The sequence below is a fragment of the Jatropha curcas genome, chromosome 10 (genome assembly GCF_041381405.1).
Source record: "Jatropha curcas cultivar XTBG-Jc1 chromosome 10, XTBG_Jcur_1.0, whole genome shotgun sequence".
In the NCBI taxonomy this organism is placed as follows: Eukaryota; Viridiplantae; Streptophyta; class Magnoliopsida; order Malpighiales; family Euphorbiaceae; genus Jatropha; species Jatropha curcas.
In genome coordinates, this window is record NC_143160.1 from 2,816,321 (window position 1) to 2,833,444 (window position 17,124).

The 17,124-nt window shown below is 36.3% G+C and overlaps 4 protein-coding genes across 4 annotated transcripts; 3 read left to right on the top strand and 1 right to left on the bottom strand.

The window, feature by feature from the left end:
- Positions 1 to 549: 549 nt before the first annotated feature.
- LOC105648574 (AT-hook motif nuclear-localized protein 2) lies at positions 550 to 5,121 on the top strand. Its single transcript, XM_012235002.3, has 5 exons — positions 550 to 1,413; positions 2,742 to 2,809; positions 3,216 to 3,347; positions 4,246 to 4,407; positions 4,693 to 5,121. Exons 1-5 carry the CDS (start codon positions 957 to 959, stop codon positions 4,984 to 4,986), a joined length of 1,113 nt encoding a protein of 370 aa, XP_012090392.1. The 5' UTR covers positions 550 to 956; the 3' UTR covers positions 4,987 to 5,121.
- Positions 5,122 to 6,120: 999 nt separating this feature from the next.
- Positions 6,121 to 9,909, top strand: LOC105648577 (enolase). The gene is made up of 17 exons (XM_012235007.4): positions 6,121 to 6,309; positions 6,510 to 6,573; positions 6,754 to 6,818; positions 7,001 to 7,048; positions 7,154 to 7,240; positions 7,359 to 7,439; positions 7,539 to 7,640; positions 7,739 to 7,819; positions 7,919 to 7,993; positions 8,191 to 8,253; positions 8,332 to 8,412; positions 8,537 to 8,731; positions 8,874 to 8,924; positions 9,086 to 9,174; positions 9,258 to 9,309; positions 9,447 to 9,503; positions 9,601 to 9,909. Exons 1-17 carry the CDS (start codon positions 6,244 to 6,246, stop codon positions 9,679 to 9,681), a joined length of 1,338 nt encoding a protein of 445 aa, XP_012090397.1. The 5' UTR covers positions 6,121 to 6,243; the 3' UTR covers positions 9,682 to 9,909.
- A 150-nt stretch (positions 9,910 to 10,059) lies between these two features.
- On the bottom strand, positions 10,060 to 10,807 carry LOC149492924 (uncharacterized). The gene has a single exon (XM_089715665.1). The coding sequence runs from the start codon at positions 10,672 to 10,674 to the stop codon at positions 10,288 to 10,290; it is 387 nt and encodes a 128-aa protein (XP_089571791.1). The 5' UTR covers positions 10,675 to 10,807; the 3' UTR covers positions 10,060 to 10,287.
- A 1,935-nt stretch (positions 10,808 to 12,742) lies between these two features.
- LOC105648575 (enolase) lies at positions 12,743 to 16,539 on the top strand. Its single transcript, XM_012235003.3, has 17 exons — positions 12,743 to 12,968; positions 13,225 to 13,288; positions 13,455 to 13,519; positions 13,703 to 13,750; positions 13,839 to 13,925; positions 14,049 to 14,129; positions 14,223 to 14,324; positions 14,425 to 14,505; positions 14,597 to 14,671; positions 14,897 to 14,959; positions 15,037 to 15,117; positions 15,243 to 15,437; positions 15,569 to 15,619; positions 15,742 to 15,830; positions 15,926 to 15,977; positions 16,111 to 16,167; positions 16,262 to 16,539. The coding sequence occupies exons 1-17, from the start codon at positions 12,903 to 12,905 to the stop codon at positions 16,340 to 16,342; spliced, it is 1,338 nt and encodes a 445-aa protein (XP_012090393.1). The 5' UTR covers positions 12,743 to 12,902; the 3' UTR covers positions 16,343 to 16,539.
- Positions 16,540 to 17,124: the final 585 nt, after the last annotated feature.

Below are 17,124 nucleotides of genomic sequence, written 5' to 3' on the forward strand. Positions count from 1 at the left end.
TGCAGCTTTAGACCATATGAAGAGTTCATATGAACTTTGTATGTTGGTTTTACTTTGGTTTACCGTGGCATTAACAGTAGATTCTCCAAAATGAGGGGGCAAATAGTTTAGATTTTGTATAGTCAAACTTTAATTGAACTGAAAAGACAAAGAAGATGTCAGTAGTTGGAAAATTGGCATGGCTCCAACCTTAGCTTTACAGCTTTATTACTATTATTTTTTTAAGCTTCAAATAATTAAAGGGAAAATTTTAAAATATGAAATTAAGCCTTTTTCTTTACACAAATTGTATTACTTTTTTTTTAATATATATTAAAAAAATTACTAGCTCTGCCATTAATTATTATTATCACCTCTTATTAAATTTCCAAGACGGACTTGAACCATTTTCTTAACCAAAATTTATACTTTGAATATTGCAATTAAAATATTGATCATTAATTAAATTCACAATATTATATCATATATACCTTTTTATTTTATATTTTAATTTTTCATAATTTCCTACTTTATTTATTTCTCCTCCTTTTCCTGCAAAACCCTAAATTCATTTCCTTGAAGAAATTCTACAATCACTCTTTTTTTTTTTTTCATCTTCTTCTGTAATTTTTTTGTAAGTTAATGAAAATTTTTGGTTTCAAATTAAATTATCTATTGAAGCTCTGTGCATTCTCTGCAATGGCGGAGATTTAATGCACAGAACTTACGCAACTGTTGTACTCCGTACTGTTTTGTTTCTGATCTTTGAAGTTGTGAAGCAAAGTCTTGGTTTTTCTATTTTTGGGAACTGAACTATCTGGTTTCAGCTCATGTTCAGCATAAACCTTTGATTTTTAGACAATTTTACGTTTGGGTGTTGTAATTCAAGCACTTGACCTCAAAGAATTTTTGGTCTTTGATGTTTGTTATGTTCTAGTGTTTTTAGGGTTTTAGGGGTTTTAAGTGATCTATGAGTAATGGAGGCAAAGGGGGAAATAAGTTCGGGGGTGACGGTGAAGGGAGATGAAGCTCCAGAGAGTTACAGAGTGGCCCCCAGAACTGAAAATTCTATCCCTAACGCAAACCCTAACCCCAATCCTATTTCTAATCCTAATCTTAATCCTAATCCTAATTCTAATTCTAATTCTAATCCTAATCCTAATCCGAACGCTAATGCTAGCCTTAACCCTAACCCTAGCCAGTTTGGTGGGCCCGCAGTGACGGCCTCACCGGTGACCGCAGGGACGGAGGTAAAGAAGAAAAGAGGAAGGCCAAGGAAATACGGACCCGACGGCAACTTAGCAACGGCATTGTCTCCGATGCCAATATCTTCGTCTATTCCACTCACTGGAGAATTCTCTTCATGGAAGCGGGGTAGAGGGCGGCCTTTAGAATCGGTCAAGAAGCAATATAAATATGAGTATGAGAGCACTGGTAAATACTTTATGATTTATGAATTTTGAATTTTTGAAATTATTTACTATTAGTCATGTTTTTCATGTTTTACTGTTCTATTTGGGATCGTGAGTTGCTCATCTGTTGCTACATCAATGAGCTGGTTATGGCTGATTATATTTTAAAATTTGTTAAAAACTTTTACATGGTAGGTTATGTTAAAAGCTGAAGTGGGTCTATATTGATCTTTTGGGTTTGATTTGGATTTTCGTTGTAGATATGGTGTATATTTGTTGGGTTTGATGTGAGAGTGAGAGTGGGACCATTAGCTCAGATTTTTCTGTTCCCCATATCTGGAGTTAATGGTAGAGGTGAATAGGATGAATATTTGATGATGACACTGATCAGAAGGAATCTTTTTGTTCTAGACGGAACACTGTACTTTCGTGCCTTTTGCGAGGGGAAAATAGCACAGTTCTGCAAGAAAATCAGAGAATATTTTTGAAGTTGCCACTTTGTTTTGACAGGCAAAATATACTATTAGCTGTGATGAGTGGATCTAGATCTGTCTTAAGCTAGTAATTTTATATTAAATGCCTGCTAAACCTTGCTGGTCAAAGATTAATGAACAACTGCAATTGACATCATGTCTGAAATGAAAACGAGAAAACAAATTAGAGAATGAATATTGCTCATAAATTTAGAATAATTTCTAATGTGGCAGTAAAAAGTACAGAAAAAGGAGCCAACTGAAGATCTCTAGGTAGGGTGGGAATCATAGTGGATTGCGAGAATTTTCCTGCTGAAAGAGCTTGAAGGCATTTTTTTTTATGTCATTGTCGTTGTGAAAAAAAGTTTAAACACTTTGATTGACCTGTGCAACATATAATTCTTTGATAATTTTTGTTTTTTTCAGTCAATGGTAATTTTTTTGATTGTATGATTAATATCTTCTATTCTATAATTATTCATCACCAAGTTTGTACATCATGTAAGAATGCAAAACTGTTCATGTCCCACCAAAGGGATGTGTAGAGGCCAATAATGCCTTTGACCTGGGGAGGCGGGTTGGTGAAATATTATATATGCCCGATGATGCAGATAACTGATTATTTTTCTTGATTTATTATAGAGTTTTCTGGTCATGTTATTAGCCTAGTAGGTTTGAGACATTATTTGTATGTATATTGAAACTTTTGAGCTAAATATAGCTGAATCAAGATAAATAATCCTTGTCACAACTCAGCTACTGCACTTACTTGAGTGGAGTCCAGTTATTTGTATGCTTCTTGGGTATGATTATGCAACTGCAAAGCTGTGAAGTTCCATAACGTTCATGTACTAATTTCTTGAAATATTTGTTGTAGGGGAGAGAATTGCATACTTTGTTGGTGCGAACTTCACACCCCATGTGATCACAGTTAATGCTGGTGAGGTATGCTTAGAAATGACATTGGGTGACTGGCATCTCTGTAATTTGTTGACTAAAAAATTTTCATGTTTAGTTTGAAGTTTTGTTGTCTATTTAACTAAAAATTTTTAGCCAAGCACACTTGAGGTCTAGGTTAGGTACAAATAAATGGTTTATGTTTAATTAATCATGTGAGTTACTTTCACTTGTTCATGTTACAATTAAAAAATGCATTGATCAATAGAACCATCTATGAACAACAATGAGGCATGGATCAAATTTTCCATGCCTCAATCATTTATTTTATAATTGAAGTTCTGCCTTGATCCCCATTGATTTTTGGTTAAAGAAGGACGATTCCATGCAACATCTCAATAGTTTCTGAATTTTCTTTCTGGCCATCTTTGTTTCTTACGTCCTTTTTTTATAGGATGTTACAATGAAGGTCATGTCCTTTTCTCAGCAAGGAGCTCGTGCTATCTGCATTCTTTCTGCAAATGGTACAATCTCAAATGTTACACTTCGCCAACCTACTTCTTCTGGGGGTACTCTGACTTATGAGGTATGGCCCCGAATTCTTTTCAGTGTAAGTTTATATAATTGAGTTGCAAGAGAAATGAGTATGCTTGAAGAGCAAATCCAAAAAATACACTTCTTTTATGCACTATGGTTGGTCTTTGCAACCAGGGCAGCGCTTTACGCATCCCTCCCCCATCTTTCCACCCCCGCTCTTTTGTTTTTCTATTCTGCTTTCCAAAAGACAGGATTCATGGATGCATGTGCGCACACAGAGGGAGCCATGAAATATAGTGGCAAAACATTTTAGGAACTCCTAAGTGGTATAGTGGCATACTTGGTACTTAGAACATTAAAATGAGAGACCACTACATGATTTGTGAGGATGAATATCTTGGGATCTCTTTCCACCCCTGCTCTTTTGTTTTTCTATTCTGCCTTCCAAAAGACAGGATTCATGGATGCATGTGCGCACACAGAGGGGGCCATGAAAATATAGTGGCAAAACATTTTATGAACTCCTAAGTGGTATAATGGCATACTTGTTACTTGGAACCTTAAAATGGGAGACCACTACATGGTTTGTGAGGATGAATATCTTGGGATCTCTTGTTGTGCTTTATACTTGTTTCTTGGTTTGGGGTCAGTATTTTGAATTTTATCTTGTTACATGCTTAAATGGACTGTATTTGATAGGGGTTAGTGAAGAAAGACTAGCACTGTCCTGCTATGCATTTTCTGCATCTTCTGACATATTGTTAAGCATTTTTTTTTTTTTTATTTCTCTTCCACCATCCTCTTTGCATGTCATGCCATCTGATGTTGAATTCCTTTAAACTACAGACACCAAAATTCTTTGTGAATCTTTTGTTGTTTATGTGGTAAGTCTAACTTCCAAAGTATTATCATTTAGATTGTTGATATCAGTGTTTCCACCTTTCCAGGGTCGTTTTGAGATACTTTCCTTATCCGGTTCATTTATGCCTACTGATAGTGGAGGAACAAAGAGCAGATCTGGTGGGATGAGTGTCTCTTTGGCTGGTCCAGATGGTCGTGTTGTGGGTGGTGGACTTGCTGGTCTGTTGGTAGCTGCCGGGCCTGTACAGGTATACCATTTTTTTACTACATGAAGGAAACAAAGGAAAGTGAAAAAGGGATTTAAGGTACTTTGGTGGTAGCCCATTGTGATCAAATATTTCCACATTCTCAAGCTGTATTCTTGAATAAAAATTTCAGCCTTTCCCTTTTCACTTTAATGTAAAAATGATAAAAGCAAAAATAATGATTTCTGAGCAAAGGGGCAACATGCAATTATTTCATGCAATTATTTTTAGGCATTTGTTTCTGAGTGTCAAATGTTAAATGCCTTATCAATTGTTTTTGGGGACCAGGTGGTTGTGGGCAGCTTTCTACCTGGTCATCAGCAGGAGCAGAAACATAAGAAGCAGAGAACTGAAATAGCACCAGCTGTGGCTCCAGTCAATGTTCCCTCTGTAGAAGAGATGAAAGGAGCATATGGTGGAGTGAAGCCGGTTCACGTACAATCTTCACCTTTCCATGGAGACAATTCGGCTTCTGTTAACCCTATGACGACCTATAGGAATTCCACTTCTGACAATAGAAGTTCTTCTCCTGAAGATGATTCAAAAGGTCCCGACCTATCCAACTGCGAGGTTTCTAGCTGATGACATTCTTACATATGTTGGTTGTATCTCAATTGTTTTACTGCAGACTCAACAGCATTTAGGCATATTTCTACCTTGTTAGAGACAAATATAGGTGGACCGGCGATTATTAAAAAACAGGTTAGGGTTTAACATCATCTGGATTTTAACCCGAAATGTACCCTTTGTTTGTTAGGTTTAGATAGGGATTCATAGTTAGGACCATTCTGTGGCTGTTGTCATCATGTACTTTGTAGTGTGTGTTATTTGTTGTAGTACATGTATGAAATCCGGAGTGTCAATTTTCTGATCAACTACTTTTGTATCTGAACGAATTTTAAATATGATGGACATTTTGGTTTTAAGTCGCTTGGTTGGGACTTCTTACAATTTATGTTACACTGCATTTTTCATTTTGGTTCGTTGCAGATTCATCCTCTTTCTTCCACATACCTTGTGCTTAATTAGGGTTTGAAAGGTTTAAAATTGTGAATTTAAATCCTGTATTTACTTTGTTTTAATTAAAAAAATTATATTATCGATAATTAAAGCTAATTATAAAAATGTATCCGTCCATAAACCATATTAAATTAATCGAGGCTTTCGTTGCATTAATCACGCCAGTGGCCTGCTTATTACATTATTGCCGCCCAAGATGACATCTAATCGCACACTTCAGTATATAATTATAAAGTTTGAAAAATAATCGAAAAGCAAAAGGAGTTTTTTTTTTTTTTTTTTTTTTACAATAACTACGAATCATTTTTTAAGCGTACTGAATTAAAATAAATATTTGACTGATTTTTGGGATAAAATAAATAACCGAAAACTAGAGGGTAAATCCAAGAAAATAATGGATTTTTGTAAAAATATTTTCAAAAACTTTAACATATTTAAAACAATTTATTTTCTACCGTTACAAAATGCAGTATTAAAAATAAGCTACAAATTTAAATCTTATAATTTGTAAAAACGATAAAAATATTTAAAATTAAAAAGGAAAAGAAAAAGACAAAACTGAATTTTTGTGTGCGAAAAATACACCAGAAACAAAATCTTATTAAATTCATTTTTCCACAATCGTCGCCCACATCACAACCAAATAGTCCCTCACTTTGCCACTATCGACGGCTGCTATTTGTCTACCCTTGTCTCGTGAGCACTCTACTATACTACTATATATATATATCCCGCAGAAAAACCCTAAGAAAGTGTAGTTAAATTCACTGGCTCAAGAAAAACTGAAAAGAAAATCTCAGTCCGATCGAAGAAACTTGAATGGCTACTATTAAGGTTGTCAAGGCCCGTCAAATTTTCGACAGCCGTGGAAATCCCACTGTCGAAGTGAGTTCCATTCCATTTTCAGCCGTTTGATCTATATTATTTTAGATTGATATGTTTTATTTTTATCATTTGATTTAATAAGCAACAGAGAGTTTTCTCGAATTTTTTTTTCGCAATTCTAGAATCAATCTAAATAGATATGTTTTTTTTTTCTTTCTATGATATGTATGATTTCCCGATGAACGTTGATTGAATAATAGGTTGATGTCAAACTATCTGATGGAACCGTAGCTAGAGCTGCTGTGCCAAGCGGTGCTTCAACTGGTAAATACCCTTCTATTGCTTTAGGTTTTTTTTTTTTTTTCAGATCTATTGATAGTTAGATTATCGTTTATGTAATCATATGATGGTGCTACGAAACTTTTCTCATCCGCGTTTAGCTGCAAATTTTCGCAATCATCACTCAGTGGCATAGTAATTCATGTCTGATTTTCCGTGGAAAAGGTATATATGAAGCTCTAGAGTTGAGAGATGGGGGATCGGACTATCTCGGGAAAGGTGTCCTTAAGGTATGTTTTGATTCTTTTCTAAGGTTATACCAGCTTTTGTTTGTTAATTATTGGAGTTATTTTTTGCTTATTTTTATCCAAGTAAGCCGGTAATCTGTTTTATTGTTCCGGGGAAAAAGTTTAGCAAGAATGTCTAGGATGCATTTTCAATTTCTAATGATCTTAACCTTGGTGACATATAGGCCGTTGAGAATGTGAATTCCATTATTGGACCAGCACTGATTGGCAAGGTAATATATGGAACTTGGTGAATTTAATTTGTATATGCCCTGGATTTCAAGGGCTATTGAGTCTTATTGCAGGCGCTCAATGTTAGTGACTTTTACATTTTACAGGACCCAACAGAGCAAACCCAAATTGATAATTTTATGGTGCAACAACTTGATGGAACAGTTAATGAATGGGGTTGGTGCAAACAGAAGGTATCTTGCATTTGGTGAATCAGCTTCAAATAAAAGCTGTTGGCAGAACATTTTGAACAGTTAATGCCTTGTATTTCTCTTGTGCTAATTGGGATTTTTACCATCTTGATTATTCCAGCTTGGAGCAAATGCAATATTGGCAGTGTCCCTTGCTGTTTGCAAAGCGGGTGCTACTGTCAAGAACATCCCACTATACCAGGTATGTGTTGTAAAGGTATAGTTATAATGTGCTGTTTTGCACTTCAGCTGTTTTGTTGCAGTTCTGACACTTGCATTGATGGCTCATCTCATTTAACAGCACATAGCAAATCTTGCTGGAAACAAATCCTTGGTTTTGCCAGTACCTGCTTTCAATGTCATCAATGGAGGTTCCCATGCAGGCAACAAACTGGCGATGCAGGTAATATTATGGAAAAACCCACTTAAGTGATGGTTGTGTGGTTCAACTGCTTATCTCTGTCAATCATTGGTTGTTCTTAACACTTATCTTTTCTACAGGAATTCATGATTCTCCCTGTTGGCGCATCGTCTTTCAAGGAAGCTATGAAGATGGGTGTGGAAGTGTATCATCACCTGAAGGTGTTTTTTCTTGTTTTTTCCCTCTCCCTCAATTCGTTTTTGTATATTGGGTGACGAGTACCATATGTTTTATCTGTGATTTATTGCATGTATTTTCAGGCTGTGATAAAGAAGAAGTATGGACAGGATGCCACTAATGTGGGAGATGAAGGTGGCTTTGCACCAAATATTCAGGTCTGCAGTTGCTCATAACTATGTTCATGTGGCAGTTCTTATGTTGAAAAAGGATTGTAATTCTTTTAGATCTTTTTTAAGTTCTAATGCCAGTAATTCTGCATGTGAAAACTGAGCAAACGATAAGTAGTGTTCCAATTGCGCATTGGTCAGTGATGAGTCCTTGCAGATCTTCAACCATAATGTTCGATTTGCAGGAAAACAAAGAGGGTCTTGAATTGCTGAAGACTGCCATAGCTAAAGCTGGATATACAGGAAAGGTATGACTAATAGCCTGATGTCTAAACATTTCTATAATCCTCCCATAGTCTTATTAGTTTCCTGGAACTTCTTGTTAGGTTGTGATTGGGATGGATGTTGCTGCTTCAGAATTCTATGACAACAAAGACAAGACATACGATTTGAATTTTAAGGAAGAGGTAATATGGAAGCTCGAATTTATAATGTGATTCTGACAGTGTCATCTTCACTTTTGTCTGCTTAAGTGACTGGGTCATGTTAAAAGCTTAAGGCTCTAAGCCCCTGAATTTCTTCATCTTGCAGAACAATGATGGATCGCAGAAGATTTCAGGCGATAGTCTGAAGAATGTGTACAAGTCATTTGTTACTGACTATCCAATTGTATCCATTGAGGATCCCTTCGATCAGGATGATTGGGAGCACTACTCAAAGTTGACGGCTGAAATTGGTGAGCAGGTGCAGATTGTTGGTGATGATCTGCTTGTTACAAATCCCAAGGTGAAAAGATGACCTGAAGTTTAAGTTGATTAATTCTTTCAGTTAAAATATTCTGTATAATGTGTGAATTGTGATGATGCCTATTAGAATAGGATTTAAAATGATTAGGCTAGTGGTGTTAACTGTTTTGCTCTTATGACAGCGGGTGGAGAAGGCCATCAAAGAGAAGACCTGCAATGCTCTTTTGTTGAAGGTATTAATCACCAACTGTTCTCCCTTGCAAGGGGTTTTGTTTTGATGCTTTGGCTGGTCTTGGATCTCTGCCTTTCAATTGCATTTTCAAATGAGAGGTGAATATATTTAATTAGATCTAAAAAGTTAAAATGTTTAGCTTGTTATTTCATAATCTGTCAGGTGAATCAAATTGGTTCAGTTACTGAAAGTATTGAAGCTGTGAAAATGTCCAAACGTGCTGGATGGGGTGTAATGGCTAGCCACAGGAGGTGCATTTTTTTTTGGCGTTGTAATTAATTTTCCTGTATTCGGAATGTCATTTTGCTTACATGGTTCTCCTTGTCCACTGCAGTGGTGAAACTGAAGATACTTTCATAGCAGATTTGTCTGTTGGATTGGCCACGGTAGCTAACATCCTTTGCAATTTTTTTTTGGTTTCCTATGTCAGCAGTTTGTTTTACTGTATGTCACACTTATGTATTGGTTCTAGTGCTGTTGCCTCGGGCTCATCTTCCAGTCTTTGTTCTTTGCTCTAAAACAGGGACAGATCAAGACCGGAGCTCCTTGCAGATCAGAGCGTCTTGCTAAATACAACCAGGTAAAAAGAGAAATGCCTTGCTAGAAGATAGTTTCTCAGCTCCCTTTCTTGCTCTGTGGATAGTTGATTGACCACATCTTTATTTTTCCTACCTCAGCTTCTCAGGATAGAAGAAGAGCTAGGATCTGCTGCAGTCTATGCTGGAGCAAATTTCAGAGCACCGGTTGAACCTTATTAGGGCACTACCAGGCTGCCTGTTTTTATCGGGCGCTATCTTGTTATTTAGTCTTGAGGCAGTATTTTAATAAGCACATCGAATCTGTACGCAGGAACATGGTTTTTGCATTGCAGATTACGGTTCTTACCAGCAGAGAAGTTGAAAACCTGATTCTGTAAAATTGTTTTTACATACCCCGAGTTAGTTTTTATGTGGGAATGATACCTTGAGTTTGATTTTGTTTGTTAATGCGATGCTTGAGTTCCGTCTCTACGAAGGAAATCCTTCAGCACTCATAGCCTTTGAGCTGATATAGTCTATTAAATAATCAATTTTATAATATTTTACAGTGACCTGGAACCCAATCACAGATCGTTTCCTGTCAGATAGTAGTTCAAATTCAACTAATCAATAACAGGTAAAGCAAAAACTCAATTAAGCGCGAGCGATTGCGCATGTATGGAATTTCTCTAATATTTCTCAACTAATCAACACCACCACCTGTCCCAAGCCTTTAATATAAGGTTTTGAAAAGCAATTGGAAAAAAGTAAAAGAGTTGTTACAACAACTACAAATAATTTTTTAGGTGTTCGGGAAATCATTGCACAGCAGTGTTCGCGATGATCTTATGCTAAGCTTGATTCCGTCTTCCATCCTCTGTTGACTTTATCGATGAATTCTTCAACTCTTCTTCTAAATTCATCGTTATCATTGTGGTTTCCATTTCCATTCTCGTTGACGGCAACAGGTGCTTCCCGGAAAAATTTTGATCCTTGGTTAAAATTTATTAACATATTGTTTCCACCAACCGAATGCTTAGCCACAAGTAGTTCTTGTTTTCTGTTTGCGTTAAGGTTGTTGACTTTCAAAAGAGGAACTTGAGTTTTTTTATGGGGATTGGGACCAGGTTTTGATCCTACGAGGATCAACACTACAATCAAATTGCAGAAGCAGAATACGATAAGAGAGTTGGAAGCAGCTCGAGCGATCAATTCCAGTGTAAAGTCGAACATGTTTGTACAAGAAAGAAAATAACGTCAATAAAAAGAAGCTAGAAATGGATGTTGTAGTGGCAGAAGGAATATATAAGTGGGAATTTCTTCAAAAGTGTTTTGAAGATAAAGAAAAGATTGAAGAGGAAGCTTTTGTAGCAGAAGTTATAAAGGAGTGGAGACTGTGAGGTGTAGTTAGAAAGTTAATGGGAACAGGCATATGTTATGCCTTTTTGATTAATGATTAATGTATTTAATGTATTTTTGGGGAAGCTTCTAGCCAACTTCGAGGTCAGACTTCTCTTTCATTAATCACTGATTAATTAAAAAAAAAGGTCAATTGTATCGAACAAGCACCTCACATGGGACCATATAACTTTTGCATCATCTCTTTACCTGTGTCGCCACATCAACATCACCGGCCCTCTGTGATTTGGGCTTTTCTTCTCTTTACTTTTGTTACAGAAAGTCAAAAACGGCTACTTTCCTCTTTTGTTTTCTTGTTTTAATTTTTTTGAGATAAAATGGAAGAAACTTGCAGGGCCAATCCTTATGAGAGAAAGAAAACTAGCAAAATATGCAACAAAATGCAATGCGGAAATGGCATGCCTTGCACACAACAACAATACTACATAGATGATGATGAACTGGTTTCCTCTTCCTTGTCCATTGTGTGGACTTTTTATACCTATGATAATCTTGTTCATAGATTAAAAATCAGATGGTCATAATAACCATTTGAACAGCCTCCTTAACAGATAAATCGTAGATGTACATTTCAAATAAGCTACGGTTGCTGAGAGCGACTTCAAACAACTTATGCTAGTTGCACTCATAATTAAGTTGGTTTACTTTTAATTGGATGGTTAATGAAATGGCAAACTGAAATAAAAGGAAAAGGAAATCATTACTTCAATCTTCTATTGTCTTATTTCTTGGCACATCGCCTTTGTTTCTCTACTCAGCCAAAAGCCAACTCTTCACTTTCTCCATGCGAGCATCTGATTTCAGCATCTCAGAATATGACAATCAGGAGGCATGAGAAAAGGGCGTCCAGTCCAGTGACTCGAGCTTGCCTTACTCTGTCGTTCGAAAATTTGCTTCTTTGATTGTCGTTTTCAACGTACCCTAATAAACGAATATTCATATGGGCATTTTAAAAATTTCAGCGCTAACAAGGAGAAGTGCTGGTAAAATGAATGGAGCGTTCGCGTTCAAGCTCGTGAAATAGAGAATAAAACGGCAGTGTTTTCGAAAGGCGTTTTGGGTGATGGATGTGATGATGGAGTTTATGGTTAGACTAAAATACACACACACAGAAAGAGCAAAGGGCGGCCGTTATAGTTTCCCTTGGTTGTTTTGAATGGTTTTGCAAATTAGACCCACAAGCCATGTTTTAGATGATAAAGAAAATGAGATTGTTCCCACCTGAACTTTTATATAAAAGTATGCATTTCGCTTACAAGGGAACAATTACTGTTTGTGCCCTATTTTTCTAGGGGATAACTATATATAGGTTAAATAAAAATAAAATAGATCAGATTTAGTTCACTCTCCAAAAGCTAATCGAACGGAAAAATTGTTCAAATATTATATTTTGAATTAACATTTAACTCTAATCAATGAGAGATAGAAATAAACATTACATAATATTCATTTTCAAAAATAGTTTGAATATTTCAGAATTAGTTAACAGAAAAAATAGTGGTTAAACCTCGTTGTATAACGGAATTATAATGCATAAATTAAATAGTGTAATTTGAAAAATTGAGGTTTTTACTAGAGATTTGAACAAAACTTATGGGCCATATGGCAATTACCCATTTTCCAATGCTCAAAAACAATTAGCTATCTCACATGAATTGGCCGTCGTTCGTTAATTAAAACCCGTGGGCGCACGTGCAGGAAAATTGCTGCTTTAAACGCATTCCTCAGTATTAATCATTCACTTTTACGGTTTTACCTTTTACAGTTATCGTTTAGCTTTCTTGCTTTCTTGGTCAAAAAACCTGCCCGCACCCTGTTTCGCATATTCCATTTGATGCGCAGGCAAGAAAAAGTAAAATCACTAACTACCCTTGCTTTTTGGCTACCCGTCGTTTAGACCTTCTGGTGACCCCATTGGTATATCTATAAATATCCAGCAAAAACACACCAATAGCAAAGTGTAATTGTTATTTTCTCAGAAAAAAAAAAAAAACTGAAAAAGAAAATACCTCAGCTCAGCCCGATCGAGGAAAGAAACTATAATGGCTACTATTAAGGTTGTCAAGGCCCGTCAAATTTTCGACAGCCGTGGAAACCCCACTGTTGAAGTGAGTTCTATTCCATGTTCAGCCGTTTGATCTCTGATTGTTTCAGACATTTGTTCTGGATTTTCTATTACACATTTACACTCCTTATGATCTATATTTTATTTTTATCATTTCATTTAATGAGAAGATTAGAGTTTTCTTTAATAGGTTATTGTGTCTCAGTTGTTTTTGCAATTTTAGAGTCAATCTAAATAGATTTTTTTTTCCCTTGCTCTGTGATTTGTGTCATTTACTGATGAATGTTGATTAATAATAGGTTGACGTCAAACTAACCGATGGAAAAGTAGCTAGAGCTGCTGTGCCAAGCGGTGCTTCAACTGGTAAATACCCTTTTTTTCCATGATCTATTGATGGTTAGACTTACCGTTTATATATCGTATTGATGGTGTTATGAACTTTTCTGATCCGCATTTAGCCGCATATTTTTGCGATCTTTATTAACTCGTGTGGTTGTCACTAATTCATGTCTGATTTTTCTTGTGAAAGGTATCTATGAAGCTCTAGAGTTGAGAGATGGGGGATCAGACTATCTTGGGAAAGGTGTCCTTAAGGTATGTTTTGATTCTTTTCTAAGATTATGCCAGCTTTTGTTTGTTAATTATTGGAGTTATTTTTTGCTTATTTTTATCCCAGTAAGCCAGTAATCTGTTTTATTGTACTGGGGAAAAAGTTTAGCAAGAATGTCTAGGATGCATTTTCAATTTTAAGTGATCTTTTTCCTCGATGATATCTAGGCTGTGGAGAATGTGAATTCCATTATTGGACCAGCCCTGATTGGCAAGGTAATATGTGGATTTGGTGCGTTTAATTTGTATATTTCCTGAATTTCAACTGCAATACTCAATGTCAGTGACTTTTGAAATTTTACAGGACCCAACAGAGCAAACCCAACTTGATAATTTTATGGTACAACAACTCGATGGAACAGTTAATGAATGGGGTTGGTGCAAACAGAAGGTAATCTCCCACTTTGTGAATCAGCTTTAGATTAAAGCTGTTGGCAGGACATTGATTTGAACAGTTAATGACTTTTTTTCTCTTATGCTAATTGTGATTTCATACCCTCTTTGATTATTCCAGCTTGGAGCAAATGCTATATTAGCAGTTTCCCTTGCTGTTTGCAAAGCAGGTGCTCTTGTCAAGGAGATCCCCCTTTACCAGGCATGTATTGTAATGGTATATTGTGCTGTTTAGCACATCAGCTGTTTCATTGCAGTTGTTATAGTTTAATAGTTGTCTTGTCTCATTTAACAGCATATAGCAAATCTTGCTGGAAACAAGTCCTTGGTTCTGCCAGTTCCTGCTTTCAATGTCATCAATGGAGGTTCCCATGCTGGCAATAAACTGGCAATGCAGGTAATAATGAGGGAAGAAACCCACTTAAACCGTAGTTGAGTGTTTCTTTTGCCTCTCTGTGTGAACTATTGATTGTTCTTAACGTTTTTCATTTCTACAGGAATTCATGATTCTTCCTGTCGGTGCATCATCTTTCAAAGAAGCTATGAAGATGGGCGTCGAAGTATATCACCACCTGAAGGTGTTTATTCTCATCTTTTATCTCAGTTTGATTTTGTATATTGGGTAACATGTACTGCATAGTTTATCTGTGATTTTATTGCTATTTTCAGGCTGTGATAAAGAAGAAGTATGGACAGGATGCCACCAATGTGGGAGATGAAGGTGGCTTTGCACCAAATATTCAGGTTTGCAGTTGCTCATAACTATATACATGTGGCAGTTCTTACGTTGAAAAAGAATTGTAATTCTGTTTAAATCTTTTAAGTTCTAATAATGCCAGTTATTTGCATATTTGAAGTATGAACTGAATAATTGATTAAGTGGTGGTACAATTGTGCATTTGTTGGTGTTTCTTTTGTTATAACTAGATGATTTCATGCGGATCTTCAACCATAAAGTTTGATATGCAGGAAAACAAGGAGGGACTTGAATTGCTGAAGACAGCCATAGAGAAAGCTGGATACACCGGAAAGGTATGGCGAATAGCCTGATGTCTAAACATTTCTATTGTCGTCCTATAATCTTATTAGTTTCCTGGAACTCCTGATAGGTTGTAATTGGGATGGATGTTGCTGCTTCGGAATTCTATGACAACAAAGATAAGACCTATGACTTGAATTTTAAGGAAGAGGTAATAGAGAAGCTTGAATTGATTATATGAGTTTAACAATGTCATATCCACTTTTGTCTACTGAGAATGACTGGGTTATCTTAAATGCTCAAGTGTCTGAGCCTGTGAATTTCTTCCTCTTGCAGAAAAATGACGGATCACAGAAGATTTCAGGCCAAAGCTTGAAGAATGTGTACAAGTCATTTGTGACTGATTATCCAATTGTATCCATTGAGGATCCCTTTGATCAGGATGATTGGGAGCACTACTCGAAGATGACAGCTGAAATTGGTGAGAAGGTGCAGATTGTTGGCGATGATCTCCTTGTCACAAATCCCAAGGTGAAGAGATTACCTGGAGTTTAAGTTAATTAATTCTTAAGATTAATATATTCCGCATAATGTGTGATGATGTGGGAATAGAATTTAAAATGGAATGCCTAGTGACATTAAATGTTTTGCTCTTATGACAGCGAGTGGAGAAGGCCATCAAAGAGAAGACCTGCAATGCTCTTTTGTTGAAGGTACTAAATGTTCTCCCTTTAAAGCGAATTTGTTTTAACATTTTAAATGAAAGGGGAATTTCCATGGTAATTAAATTGAACAAACCTAAAAAGTATTAACTTGCTATTTTATAATCTGTCAGGTGAATCAAATTGGTTCTGTAACTGAAAGTATTGAAGCTGTGAAAATGTCCAAAAAAGCTGGCTGGGGTGTAATGGCTAGCCACAGGAGGTGCCTCCTTTATTTTTTTGTAGTTCGGCTTTATAATTATTTTTCTAATATCTGGAATGTCATGTTGCTTACATGGTTCTCCTTGTTCACTGCAGTGGTGAAACTGAAGATACTTTCATAGCAGATCTCTCTGTTGGATTGGCCACGGTATCTAACCTCATCACAATTTTTTTTTTTTTATTTTTTTTGTTGCCCATTTCTGCTGTGTTTTACCTCGTCACGCTTCTAGTGTTGTCGCCTTGAGCTCATCTTCCGTTGTTTGTTCTTTACTGTAAAACAGGGTCAGATCAAGACTGGAGCTCCTTGCAGATCAGAGCGTCTAGCTAAATACAACCAGGTAATAGAGAAATGCATTGCAACCAAGAAAATAGCTTAAACAGCACTCTCCTGCTTTTTTGGGATATTAACTTCATTTTATCTTCCCACGGCAGCTTCTTAGGATAGAAGAAGAGCTTGGATCTGCTGCAGTCTATGCCGGAGCAAAATTCAGAGCACCAGTGCAACCATATTAATTCACTACTGTTTTACTAATTAGTTTTCCTAGGCAGTGTCTCAATAAGCGTCACGTCTGTACTCAGAAACATGGTTTTTGCTTTGTGTTTAGGGCTTTTGCCAGCGGGGAAGTTGAAAGTAGATGAAACAATCCTTTGTGGTTTAATTTAAAAACTGCCACCGGATGTGGTTTAATAAAGCAGGGTGATTATCTTGAGTTCGATTTTGTTTGTTAGTGTGATCTTAAGTTTATTTCTATAAAGAAAATAACTGTATCAGCATGATTTCTAGAGCTGCAATTAGATTATTATCGAAAAGTTCATCCCTTAAGTATACACACGCCAAATGGCAAACTGGCCTGTCCAATGATCCAGCCATCTATTGAATTTATATTCCACTAAATTATTAGCAATCATAGCCTTAAAACTATTTCTTGTAGTAAGACAGAATACAGGTGCCTTATTCTCTATAACTACTTTAAAGCCGAAAGACTGGGAACTGCCCGATCCTGATACTTAGTTGGCTACAGGGCCATTTCTACTGGCATTGAAAAAACGACAAATGAGCAACAAGGTTTCTCAATTACCAAAACCCTCGAAAAGAAAAATATTTAAAATAAAATCCTAACTCGTTCTTCAGTTTCCAGCCGCGGTAAATTAAATGCGCTCCCCAAAATCTGGCATTCCAAAACCGTCTAGTGTGGTTCCAGTATTGTACTATGCAGAATCAGCATATTGTTCGTTGAGAAAAGAGGATGAGGACGGAAAAATCTAAGCGATTAATTTAGCTAAAAACGAATAAC